Consider the following 13,022-nt stretch of genomic DNA (forward strand, 5'->3'; position numbering starts at 1 on the left):
CGGCCGTCAACGACTTTGGAAAGGCAGGCTACTTCTCCTATGAGCATTGCTAGCCTTGATGTTGTATCCTGTTCGTTCCCTACCAAGGGCTTCAAGATGCCAGACTCCTCTTCAAGCTACGCCCTGGCGGCTCATCCCGTAGAGCCCAGTTCGATATACAACACCCCGGATCCGATTGCAGCGACACCTCGCGCCCTGACTGGGAAGCGCGTGCGACCTCAGCATAAACGCAACAACAGTTTGACCGATTCGTTGCGGGACCATGACGCGACAACTACCGAAAAGGTACTTTACAAGAATGCCGAGTTTTTGCTTACTCTTCCATATGCCGGCAGCCTTGTAAGGGGAAATCTGATGCCCCCAGGGCAAGCTTTTGTCGATATTCACCCGGCCAAGTCTGCTGCAAGCCGAGAGACAACCGTTTTTGATCCGCCGCAACCACAGCAACCGGCCGGAGATAAGGGGGCAGCTTCAGCAATGTCAGGCGCTGGTATGCGAAAACTTCTGACGAGCGTTAGACGGGCGTTGAGCCACAAGATCCCCGAAACATCTCCAGCCCAGGGTAGCTTTGTCAGCCTCGCAACCATGGGGCCCAGAGGAGTGACCGAAAACCGTATCCCCGGAACGGCTGTAGTCCCACAGTCCCGTTTGACACGCATCGGGGGCTTCCGGCCGGCTGTCAGGATTGACATGCTTGGAGCCGAGATTGCCGAAGACTTCAAGAAAGCCGTGCGCGAGGATAGTGCTGCTGGCATTTCGAATGAGTTCCTCCCGAATGACTTCCCTACCAAGCTCTCAGCAGATGGAATCGAGTACTCGGCAGCCCATCTGGACTCTTCCTTTGAGCTGCAGCCTGCCTCGAGATCGCGAATACTCAGTGATACTGCCATCACGCAAGGGAGCAAATCAATTGTTATTGTTGACGGCACAGTGCCTGAAGACTATCATGCCATGACGGGTGCTTTGGGGTTACCGCACAGCGAATCTGTCGACGGCTTTTCAGAACACTATTTGCACCCAGGCGCAGATCCTACACCCCCGACTACGCCACCGGACAAGGCTGCAGAAGGTAATCCTCGGAGGTCTTCAACAATTCTAAGCCCTCAGGCTCTGCGATTTTCGTTTTCGGAGGGCCCGTTGCCTCCATTTGTGCCGGATCTCGCAACACTGGGAGCTGGGCGGCGAAGCACTATAGGCACAGATACGGAGTCTCGGGCTCACGAGCGACGGTCCATGGACATGGATGCAGCCACTCAGTCTGCAACTTCGTCTCTACTCCCTCCACTTTCAAGCTTCCGGGGGCATAAAAGACAACAGTCCAGTCGCAGTTATCGATCCAGGGGCTCAATTGTACATCGAAGATGGGCTTCGATCCACAGCGTGTTCCCACAGTCAACGGTGAAGAGCTTTGATGCCACCACTGTATACACAGAGGAGTCTGGCCCGCCAGAATCGGTGCCCTCATTACCTCCTCCGCTGCGAGTTCTTCGCAGGCGGCCTGGTGGAGATTTGAGAGGCGTACAGAATGTTGCCGACTTAGATGCGCCCATTCACAGATCTCGTTCGGTGGGCTCTTTGACAACGTATTCCGAGTCCATGAGGAGCTCGTATCTCCGCAGCCCTGTGAGCGAGTCGGGTGATTTCTTCGAGGTTGTCAGCAGCGATTTCTCTCAGCGCCGCGTTGAAGTATTCTCATTGGGCGCCATGGCTGAGAAACCACACAAGCGCCAGGTGTCTACGTCCAGCACCCACTCGTCTAAACCTGTTATGCGCCCTTCTTTCGAAGCTGAGGCTAAAAAGCTGGCCGAAATACCGGATGACGACGGAGATTGTGGCGTGGAGTCTGCTCTGGCTAAGCTAGAAGGGAAATATGAGAAGAGACCCTCCAGGCTCATCATCAAGCCTCGGAAATTTGTTGCCTCCGCTGTCGGGGAGGTCAGCCCTGAGTCGCCCGTCAGCAACGAGTCTCAAGTTGACCACTTTACGCCCGAAAAGCGCAGAAACCGACGCCAGCATGTGGATGTCGTGGGCGATGACGTGGTCTCGATGTTGTCCGAGGCCATGGATAAAGGACACGACGAAGCGCGCACGACACTCGAAGTACCGCGATCTGAAGTCAGGTCCTTCCTTTCTGACGGGTCAAGGGAGTCGTATAACTCTGTTCCTTTGCTCCACCGTGGCCTGACAGACGATGGTCACAGTAAAACAACTACTCAGGAATGGGCCAATCACTCGATATTACAAGATTCATCGGATGATCTCACACCTCGAGAGGAGAAGCCGCGGGGAGGCTTCCCTGAGAACTTGTCATACGAAATGGTGGAGAAAACCAAGAGCATGGAGGAGATTAAACAGCAGGATGATGCTACACGAGAACTATCATTCTTGAATGTCGGGGACGATGGAGACTCTGATCTGTCTTCGGAGTTGTCCTTAGAAAACAGCGAAACCGATGAGTTCGGAGTGCAGCCCACCCAGCAGAGCGCACAACATGAGGACGTTGATAACACAGATTCTCATTCCGCTACTCATTCATTGGCAACTTCAGAGGGAGGCCAGCGATCTCTTTATGTCAATGACCTACATCACCAAATCTCACCCGAAGCGTCCAATGTGCCAGAGCTTCACGAACACCAGCTCTGGCCATCCAAGCAGATGCCACCGACGCCAGATACTACACCAACTACTGCTAAGCATCAGCCACACCAAGACTCGTTTGATGATGCCGCTGGTGGCAAATATATCCCAAGGCGCAATCTTTCCACATTGGAGAACCGAGCGTCGGGCAAGTATGTGGCACACCTGCCATTTATCCTGGCGTTCAGTTCCGATATTCTCGCCCAGCAATTCACGCTGATCGAGAAAGACGCACTGAACGAAGTTGACTGGAAGGAGCTTGTCGATATGCGCTGGAAGAACACCCATACCGATTCCCGCTCATGGGTTGACTTCCTGCGCAACAGCGATGCCCGTGGCGTCGAGGTAGTCGTCGCTCGTTTCAACATTATGGTCAAGTGGGTTGTGTCCGAGACCGTTCTTACACAAGACCTGGAGGAGCGTGCGCGATGCCTCATCAAGTATATCCACATCGCTGCGCATTGCCGGAAGTATCGAAACTTCGCAACCATGAGCCAGATCGCCGTTGCCCTGACATCCAACGAGGTGGCGAGACTGTCAAAGACCTGGGCTCTGGTACCGGCATCCGATATGAAGACCATGCAGGATCTAGAGAGCCTTATATCCCCGACCAAGAACTTCTACAACCTACGTGCCGAGATGGAAGGCGGAGCCACGACTGCTGAGACGGGCTGCATCCCGTTCGTGGGTATTTATACGCACGACCTTCTTTTCAACTCGCAGCGCCCTTCAGAAATCGCGAGCTCACCTACCACCGCGCCACTGGTCAACTTTGAGCGCTGTCGTATCGCCGCGTCCGTTGTCAAGACCCTACTTCGCCTCCTTGAGGCTAGCACGCTCTACGAGTTCCAGCCCATAGAAGGCATCACGGAGCGTTGTCTCTGGATGAGCGCGCTCAACGACGACGAGATTCGGAAGCATTCGCAGAGTATCGAGCCGTCACTCGCTTAATAAAAAAGCGCTACCTATCGGGTAGCCCGTCACGACTTATGGCAAACGAGCCTATCAATGTACTTGACCAAAGTTACGCACTGCCTAGCGAACGGCGTTCGCATTATTTCCTTGAATCGACTGGCAAAGCAATTTACGAATCGACGCCCCGATAGACATACACCTGTCGCCCACGCGCAGCACCATATCCGTTTTTACGACCACTTGTACTTGTACGCGGCTCTGCTTACTCGGCCCATAATCATCCGGATCTTAATCACGCCCATATGTACGCGCGCAGACACATGTTCACACATACCGACCTTATACGGCAACTCCATCCCTATTTCCTTGTCGAAACAAAGCGCCACTGGGTGGCCTGACTCATCATGTCTTAATGCACGCCATATTGCATCTTACGACTACGACATCACAACGCGATTACCCCTTTTCCCTTGGATGTCGACATTTTCTTTTTGTTTCATTTAACATTGTCCTTGTTTTGGTATTTTGCATATTTATTATTTGGGTCGCTATTCGGGAAGTATAGACTTGACCGTTTTCTCTCATACACACACATCAGTAACTGTTCTGTTGCTTTTTCGGCGGCTTACGAGCCCCGTTGTTGTTAAACGAGAATTAGCAAAGCGTCGGAGTTTTTTTCATTCTCGATTTGGAGGTGGTACCCCTCTTACAGCATAGCATGTGTCTTGTGTCCTTGCCTGTTCCTGATGTCTGAACTTGACGAGGGAATGATGCGAGAGACACTGAGAGAGAAAGGGAAGGAAGCGAGACAGAGACCGGAAGGAGGGGTCTAGGTGTGTAAAGCGGCTGTTGTAGAAGAAGCTTTTTTTTGTGAAATTATGGAGGAGAGAGAGAGGATTTGTGGGATTGTGTGGATGACCAAGATACCCCCCCACACGCGCTTTTGTTTATATCGAGTTGAAGAGGAGGAGGTTGGAGTAGCACGCATGGTTGTGGAATTGGAATGCTTGTGTGTCCGTTTAGCTTCTAGGCCACGGGACCATACCATTTCTGTCTTTGTAGTGTTTGCTGGATGATGATGCATCGCAGGACGAGGGAGCCGTTCGTAGCAGTTGGGGAGAGAGCGAGGTAATAGTATTCGGAGGAATGAAATGCGACACAGAGATTCCAGTATCCAAACCCATGCTATCATGACCGTGCCGTTCAGTCATAGGACCTGTAACTTGTGCATTATATGAAAGAGTGAGTGACCTGAACCGTACGAGTGATGAAATGCCGGACGTAATGGGACTGGCCAGTCGTTACGAGAGGGCAGTGACCTCCGTCATGAATTCGGAGTAGCTATACAAGGGGCAAGCATGGAGATGCTTAGCTACTCAACTCCTAAGCAACAAGATGTCCGTCTCAACCACGCATCCAAAGGATGCTTACTTCAGGACAGCCAGTACGTTCAACTTTAGAAGACGTTGCTTCAATGCCTCGAGAGTGATAATGTTCGAGGTTAGGAAGATGCTACATTGTCAAAGAAGACAAGACGTATTACAATGAGGCACCATTCAAGATTTACATTACATGGTCACTACCGACTTACATGCCAACAGCAAAGCTTGAGTTTGGACACGACTTGCCGCATCACATATCACAAAGAACGATTACTGCAATTGACAGCCTCTTTTCAGAGCTAGGTGGAATAACGATTAAGTCCATTCCGCTGGCCACACAGGGCATTCCCCCTCCCCAGTCCGCAATGAAGAACACTGATCAGAGCAGTGAAAAAATAGAAAAAACCATGTTACGACTGGTTGCGGGTATCTTTCCCTCATAAGTCCGGCCAGTTTGCCCTAGACTCCGAGAACAGTGCCCTCAAATTGTATCCATGTAAACTTTTGTTCGTTGTGTATGGTGCAGCAACTGCTCACAACACACGAGGAAGCAGCAAATTCCATTTACCACTCAATCTCCGGCTGGACAGCGGCGGCAGGCTGCTCTTGGTTGCCTTCAGCAGCGCCAGGGCTCTACCATTGGCTCTCCTTGGCATCAGTAGCACCCCACTCACCAGCAGGAGCAGTAGCGTTGCCCCACTCATCAGGAGCAGCACCGCTCCAGTCACCACCTTGAGTACCAGCGAAGCCGGGGGCAGCAGCCTCCCAGTCACCACCGGAGGTAAGGAGACCAGTAGCGACGGCGGCGGGGCCGACCTCGTCAACACCGGCAAGCTTCTCCTCCTCACCCTTCTCCTCGGCCTCAGCCTCGGGGTCACGGTCTGGTGTCTAGGTTAGCAGAAAGTCACAGCGCAAAGTCCAAGGGGTTTAACATACAGAAGTACAGATCGACCATGACGTCCCAGGGGGTCTCGCGGTTGTAGATGGTACCACGGAGGCGGAGGACCTCACGGGCGAGCATCCACCAGACGGTACCAATGGCGTGGCGACCCTTGTTGTTGGTGGGGATAGCGCAGTCGACGTACTCGGTGGGAGAGTCGGTGTCGCAGAGAGCGATGACGGGGATGTTGACGTAGGAAGCCTCCTTGATGGCCTGGGCATCAGTTCGGGGATCGGTGACAATGATCAGGCGGGGCTCCTTGAAAGAACGGGTGATGTAGTTGGTGAAAGAACCGGGGGTGAAGCGGCCGGCAATGGCGACGGAGCCGGTGTGCGAGGCGAACTTCAGGACGGCACGCTGACCGTAGGGACGGGCAGAGATGACACAGATGTCGGCCGGGTTGTCGACGGCAGCGATGATGCGGGCAGCCAGAACGATCTTCTCCCAGGTCTTGCCAATGTTCAGGACGTTGACACCATCGGCACGGGTCTTCCACAGGTAAGGCTCCATGTGCACCTGTGCGCGCAAAAAACAAATCAGTACGTCGTCTTCATTTTTTCCCTCTATGTTCCCCAATCCATTCCTCTCGCGCGCAGCGAGTCGTGATATTTTCTTCCCAGGTGAGTGTTTCGTACCTGCAAGTTCTTGGAACCAAGGTGGCACTGGGCCGCCAGGAGCATCTCGATGTCCTGGCTGGTGGCATTGAAGAGGGCGGGGAGGTTTGCGGGAGCCATCTTGAACAGTTGTGGTGGTGACGAGGACCTTTCTGTTCCTTTGGGCTGGAGGGAGGGGATGAGGTCAAAGTGGTGGTGGAATGAACAGAGTGCCCGCGATCGAGAAAATGCCTGGCGCTTCTTGCGAAAAAGTTCCAATTGGCAGAAACCCAGCTTCAAAATCCAGGCTCGTTTGGTGGGTGCTGCCCTAATCGTACTAATCCAAATTGGGGTAAAGCGCTTTTCTTATCGTTTATCAGAGATGTGGCTCGAGGAGGTGGAAATGTGGCTGCAACATCCAGCCGGTTGAGGCTTGGATGTCTGTGGGGCAAAGCGGCCGGCTGCCCGTGGCCGATCATTCAATTCAATTTGATAGCTGCTGGCTACTGGAAAAAGTTGAGGGCATCTGAGGCGCCTCAGACAAGATATCGTTGTGTGATATTGCCAGACCACAGCAGCCATGCCGCCACGGATACCGACTGTCCCGCGCTTCGGCGCTCTCAATTGTTCGTGCTATGCCTAGTTGGACGAGTAGATGGTCAGCCATAGTTTGCATCGCTAACAGTCTTTCCAGTATGCCTTCGGCCCGCACCTAAGCCGGCGTCGCCCTCGCTGCTCCTCCCGTTAACGCAGACCGCCTCGCTTACGACGAAAGAGAAGAAGCGCCTGGCCAAGCAGGACCCCTACCGCTGGCAACAGATGCAGCAGCGCAAAGCCGCGCACAACGTTATCAAGGAGCGGATCGGGGCCCAGAAGGCGGCCGAGTTCGGCGATCCGGTGCGCGGCCTGACGACGCCCTTCGTGGAGTCCTTCGACTCGGCGGGGCAGGCCGCCTTCTCGCGCCCCCCGCTGGACGAGGACGGCAACCCGCTCGAGCAGCCGCACCCGCTGCCCACCTCCCCGCACGTGCTCAACAACCTGGTATCGCAGCCGGAGCTGGACGAGGCGCTGCAGCACGCCCGCGCCCTGACGCAGCCGCTGGCGCCCGTCACCGCCGAGGCTGCGGACCCCGTCCTCGAGCAGCAGAAGGCCGAGCAGCACGCCGCGAACCACGCTAAAGCCGCCGAGGCCCTGCAGCGCATCGTGCACATCGACAACGGCTCCTCCAAGGACAAGCGCCACGCCAACATCCGCCGCTGCGTCGAGACCTTCGGCCGCCACAACACCGACAAGACCTTCACGCCCAAGCCCTGGCGCGCGGCGTTGAGGATGTCGAGAAGCCGGTCCGCGCAGGTGCGGACACGGGCAGCAGTGAGGTGCAGATTGCCATCTTGACGGCCAAGATCCGGGCGCTGGCCAACGAATTGGAGAAGGGTCGTGGCTACAAGGACAAAGTCGGTAAGCGAGATCTGCGCCTGATGGTGCATAAGAGGGCGAAGCTCCTGAAGTACATGGCAAGGAAGGAGAGGGGAAGCGAGCGATGGACACACATGATCCAGACTCTTGGCCTGAGTCCGGCAACGTACCAGCGGGAAATTACTCTGTAAAGGTGCTTTGATCATACATTGTATCATAAGGAGACGGACAAACTGTAATACCATTTGCTATGTACAAATACAGGGGAGTTGCATCAGCGCGGTGGCATGATTGCAACTCGAGGCGGCCAGTAGCCTTAAAGCTCTATCTGGATCATCAAATTTCAAGCGCCCAATTTCAAAAACGACCATGTTCTCCGGCTCGAAGACTTCTTTCGTGTTTCGACCGAATAATGCTACAAACCAAGACTACAAAGAGAAGGTGGGTATGAGAGTTCAGAACAGGAAAGCATCAAGGGAACTTAACTCTCAGAATACACTGATGTAGTTTCCGATGCGCTCCTTTTGGTTCTGAGCTATACACTCAGCGATCCACGTAATGTTACGAATTTCCTATGTTCATGTTAGTTTTCTCTACGTCCAGGGAGTTGACTTGAGGGATTTTGACAAGCGTACCTGCTCTCTAAGCTTTACCCACGCATACACGATGGCAAATGTGAACTGTCTGGTGAAGGCGTTCTTGGAGATTTGCATCTCCTTCTCGTAGAACATATCCTCCAAACTCCGGCTGTCGTTGCCACCCGAGCCACCAGCCATGTTGCCAGGGCCCGATGGGCCACCGCCGAGACCGGCAGCATCGAAGAAGCTCTTGTAATCTGAGACTCCGTCGACGGCCAGACGAACACCCTCGAAATCATCGGCCCGGGACAGCATCAGAGTACCCTCGGGGTAGAGTTTGCCGAAGCTGGGGTAAAGCTTCTTACGGTCGCCCTTGTTCAGCTCGGTTCCTAGGGAGTTGAGGGTGATGTTGATGGCTCGTCGGTCCGCCTCGAACTCCAGGATCTCGCTCATGACCTCTGCCGTGGGTGTACCGGCCATCTCGGGATGCGAGTTGACGAACTGGTAGAAATCCTCCAGGTAGTTCTTGTAGAGGGTGTTCCGTACGATCTCGATGTTGAGTTCGTCAAGGTCCTGGTGCGACAAAGACCCCTTGAAGTACGGCGCGAGTGGTGTCTCAATCAACACGCTGTTGTAAAGCTCCTCGATGTTGGTAGCAACGCAGAGTACCGGCATCGTCTCGAACCAGCCCAGAGGATGGCAGCGCTCCAGCAGCTCTCTGGTGTCTCTCTCGTGCAGAGTACCCGTGATGAGGAGGGCAACGTTATCGATCATGTAGCCGTAGGTGACGTAGTCCATGAACTTGCCCAGCGATCCTGTCGCATTCGCACGAACATAACGGAACTCCGAGACCAGCTTGTCTGTCGTCTTCGCGGCGAGGGCTGATGTGGAAGGGTTGGGTGCGAGGGACCCCAGAAAGTCGCCATATGCAGGGCCAAGTTGCAGCTTGAGATCTGGAGGGAAAATGTGTGAGAAATAGGCTACGATGCAGACTACAGTATCAAGTGGACGGATGCAAGGACATACCATCGATGGTCTCGCATTGTGTCAAGTTGGAGTAATTGGCGCTCGTCAATAAGCCATTGCGATAACCGCGAACAATGCCCTCGGTGTAGCTAGAGTTGCACCAGATTAGCATGCCATCCATCCATCAGCATTTACTGTGCGCGTCAGGGTTATTTACCCATTGTTGACGTTGAAGAAGAGGCCCTCCATTTTGGCGAAAGCTGGACGTTGCGTGTTGGGATTGAAAAGAAGGACGGTTGCTCGAGGTTACGTAGTGTATCAGACAGCACCAATAGTTGGACGCCTGGGATGGATCGAACTGTTTGTCGGAGCTCTGGCTGAAAGCTGCGCAGTCAGTCAGTGTCAATCCCCCGTCGCAACCTGATGGGCCTAGGCCAGGACTAAGACGGTAAAGACCAGCCTTGAGTGGCTCCGGAGGCTTGTGACCCAGCAAGCTCAGGCACGAGTCGCACGACCCTCCGGTTGCATAAGCTGCATAAACAGCACGATAGCCACTATCGGTTAATGCATCCTGATAGAGTCCTGATAGAGGCTCCCAAAGACACGGAAACCTTCACCGCCTGCCGCTCCTATCGATAGGCGCGACTGCTGGAACCCACCTTCTTCTGCCCCTATGGATCCACCCTCAATTCATTGGCTCAGCGAGAAATTTTAGAAAATTTCCACTGGAAGCTGCAAAGAGCTTTTCAATTGGAACTTTTTGTAGAAGGTAGAAAGCCGAAATCGACCTTTCCTCCCCCAAACACTCAGCACCTTCCTACACGCCGAGCCACTCCGTCGACTACAGGAGAGCAGGTGCATCTTGATCAAGAGTCAACAGAGTGCAATCGCCTGCAAAAATGGGTCTCTTCGTGCTTGCAGAGACGCCCGCGGGGTGAGTTCCTTCCGGCATCCTGGTCCTACCTACCTACCTGCCTACCTTGGGACCAGATGCTCTTCTTGCTTGCAACACCGAGACAGTAGATGCTGACAACCTCACAGCTATGGTCTCTTCAAGGCCAAGGACAAGAAGCTCCTTTCGCGGGACGATGTCGCGAGTGCGCTGGACAGCGCCGAGGCGATCAACTCCATGTAAGTACACTCGAACCGTGACACTGGTCGTGCGTGACCTTTGGACGTGTCTTGTTGACTTTTCTATTCAGGTTGTCCCTCAAGAAGATGATCAAGTTCGAGGATGCTGGCGAGGCTCTGGGCGAATACACCTCCCTTACCGAGGGCAAGGTCACACCGATGCTGCAAAAACTCTTGGACGAGATCAAGGACGAGCGCAAGTCGTCGCTCGCTGTCTGTGACCCCAAGCTCGGAGCCGCGATTAACGTCCTCCCCGAGCTCAACCTCACGCCTGTTTCCGACTCGTCCACGAACGAACTCTTCCGTGCCATCAAGACCTACCTGCCTGAGCTCTTCCCCGACCTGCAAGGCGACTACCTCGGAAACATGGCTCTCGCCCTGTCTCACTCCATTTCCCGCCATAAGCTCAAGTTCTCCCCTGATAAGGTCGATGTCATGATTGTCAACGCCATCTCTCTTATGGACAACTTGGATAAGGAGCTGAACAACTTTTTCATGCGCGTGAAGGAGTGGTACGGTTGGCACTTCCCCGAGCTGGACCGCATTATTAACGATAATGTGGCCTACGCTCGCATTATTATGGCTATGGGTATGCGTACAAACGCCGCCAACACCGACTTGACCGAGATCCTCCCCGAGGATCTGGTTGAGCGCGTCAAGGCCGCTGCCGAGATCAGCATGGTTAGTTCCCTACACAGGCGCGTTTCGTTGCAAAAGTTGACGAACTAATGTTGCGGTTTTTAGGGTACTGAGATCGGTGAATTCGATCTTGAGAACATCCGTCTGCTTGCAGAGCAGGCCCTGTCGTTCTCGGACCAGCGCCAGCAGCTTTCTCTGTACCTGGCTTCGCGAATGAAGGCCATCGCTCCCAACCTGACTGAGTTGGTTGGTGAGCTCGTCGGTGCTCGTCTGATTGCGCACGCCGGTTCTCTCACGAAGCTTGCCAAGAGCCCCAGTTCCACCATCCAGATTCTCGGTGCTGAGAAGGCTCTGTTCCGTGCTTTGAAGACGAAGCACGACACACCCAAGTATGGTCTTATCTACCACGCCTCGTTGGTTGGTCAGGCTACTGGAAGTGAGTACACCCCTTAGTGTCCAGTTCACTACAAGATATTCCTTGCTAACCTGCCGCCCACCTTAAAGAGAACAAGGGTAAAATGGCCCGTATGCTGGCCGCGAAGGCTGCTCTTGGTCTGCGCCAAGATGCCTTCTCGGATCTCAGCACCGAGGGTATCGATGGAGAGGATATCGCCATCGATGACGAGGAGAGAGCTGATCTTGGTATCAAGGCACGTGCCAAGCTCGAGAACGCTCTCCGACGCATGGAAGGCAAGCCTCTGTTGGCCAAGAGCGTCCAGGTCGGCCCCAACGGAAGCATCAACCCCAACAAGTTCGAGGTCAACCCCTCCAGAAGCTACAACACCGATGCCGATGCTATCACAGAGAAGACCGCCAAGGTGTCTCTGATCCAAGAGGTTGAGGACACCCCGATGGGTGATGATGACGACGAGTCCGAAGATGAGTCGGAAGACGAGGCCGAGAAGGCCAAGAAGGCCGCCAAGGAAGCGAAGAAGGCCAAGAAGGAGAAGCGCAAGTCTGGCGTTTCCGAGGCTGACACACCAAAGGCGGCCTCGGCTCTGTCTGAGGCTGACTACGAGCGCCTGGCCAAGGATGCCGGTATCTCTGTTTCCAAGTTCAAGCGCAAGTTTGAGCGCGGCGATGTCAAGCTGAATGCCGATGGCTCGCCAATGGTTCTGAGCAAGAAGGAGCTCAAGAAGCAACGCAAATCCGAGGTCATGCAGACCGACTCTGTTGACGAGGATGCCAGCAGCAAGAAGAAGCGGAAGCACGACGATGAGGAGGAGACACCGAAGAAGAGCAAGAAGAAGTCCAAGAAGGAGAAGGCGTAACTGCGTCGTCCTTCGTTTGTTCTTATTGCGTGATCTGTATCATGGAAAAAAAGAGTCCTAGTCTCTCGGTCTATACGATGGAATGCCTCCGCGATCTTTTTTTGCATGGTTTTCTTTGCTCGACATAAGGGTGGCGTTCTGGATTGGTTGGTCATACCATGGTTTCTTGTTGCTTGTTTGTGGGTTGCGTTTTACTGGTATGCATTGCCTTCAAACGGTCTATAGCTTAATGCAAAGCGAGCTGCGACTTTTCTGTTGAAAAATAATTGCATATCTCTCTTCCATTTTGACATTGTCATCTGCACTTGCAACAATATGAACATGAATGCAGTTTATGGGTTCCAAGCGGGTGCCTACAATCTATACTGTCTTCTGCCTTGAACAAAGCAGGTAGATTCGGACTCGTCTTGAGGAGTAGGCGTGCATCTCTCTTCGAGTGCTACTAGTATTTCAATGAGGAGACGGCCCCATGTGCCGACCTCTCACAAGCTAATCCGCGGTACCTCGCACCTCACTATGGGCCAATACGGAGAGCTATGAGTTGTCAGCCAACG

The 13,022-nt window shown here is 53.8% G+C and overlaps 5 protein-coding genes across 5 annotated transcripts; 3 read left to right on the forward strand and 2 right to left on the reverse strand.

Moving 5' to 3' along the window:
• Window positions 1-96: 96 nt before the first annotated feature.
• Window positions 97-3,588, forward strand: PG997_001329 (Guanine nucleotide exchange factor lte1; the record flags this gene model as incomplete). The annotated part of the gene is made up of 1 exon (XM_066805644.1): window positions 97-3,588. The coding sequence occupies one exon, from the start codon at window positions 97-99 to the stop codon at window positions 3,586-3,588; it is 3,492 nt and encodes a 1,163-aa protein (XP_066675417.1).
• A 1,979-nt stretch (window positions 3,589-5,567) lies between these two features.
• Window positions 5,568-6,663, reverse strand: PG997_001330 (40S ribosomal protein uS2; the record flags this gene model as incomplete). The annotated part of the gene is made up of 3 exons (XM_066805645.1): window positions 6,510-6,663; window positions 5,871-6,390; window positions 5,568-5,815 (listed from the first exon to the last, which is right to left on the reverse strand). Exons 1-3 carry the CDS (start codon window positions 6,606-6,608, stop codon window positions 5,568-5,570), a joined length of 867 nt encoding a protein of 288 aa, XP_066675418.1. The 5' UTR covers window positions 6,609-6,663.
• A 384-nt stretch (window positions 6,664-7,047) lies between these two features.
• PG997_001331 (mitochondrial 37S ribosomal protein uS15m) lies at window positions 7,048-8,074 on the forward strand (the record flags this gene model as incomplete). The annotated part of the gene is made up of 3 exons (XM_066805646.1): window positions 7,048-7,093; window positions 7,162-7,820; window positions 7,850-8,074. The coding sequence occupies 3 exons, from the start codon at window positions 7,048-7,050 to the stop codon at window positions 8,072-8,074; spliced, it is 930 nt and encodes a 309-aa protein (XP_066675419.1).
• A 297-nt stretch (window positions 8,075-8,371) lies between these two features.
• Window positions 8,372-9,676, reverse strand: PG997_001332 (V-type proton ATPase subunit D; the record flags this gene model as incomplete). Its single annotated transcript, XM_066805647.1, has 4 exons — window positions 8,372-8,455; window positions 8,519-9,414; window positions 9,488-9,576; window positions 9,645-9,676. 4 exons carry the CDS (start codon window positions 9,674-9,676, stop codon window positions 8,372-8,374), a joined length of 1,101 nt encoding a protein of 366 aa, XP_066675420.1.
• A 650-nt stretch (window positions 9,677-10,326) lies between these two features.
• PG997_001333 (putative nucleolar protein NOP58) lies at window positions 10,327-12,468 on the forward strand (the record flags this gene model as incomplete). The annotated part of the gene is made up of 5 exons (XM_066805648.1): window positions 10,327-10,361; window positions 10,469-10,558; window positions 10,630-11,239; window positions 11,303-11,633; window positions 11,702-12,468. 5 exons carry the CDS (start codon window positions 10,327-10,329, stop codon window positions 12,466-12,468), a joined length of 1,833 nt encoding a protein of 610 aa, XP_066675421.1.
• Window positions 12,469-13,022: the final 554 nt, after the last annotated feature.

Source organism: Apiospora hydei (genome assembly GCF_038363865.1).
Source record: "Apiospora hydei strain CBS 114990 chromosome Unknown utg000002l_segment0_segment0, whole genome shotgun sequence".
In the NCBI taxonomy this organism is placed as follows: Eukaryota; Fungi; Ascomycota; class Sordariomycetes; order Amphisphaeriales; family Apiosporaceae; genus Apiospora; species Apiospora hydei.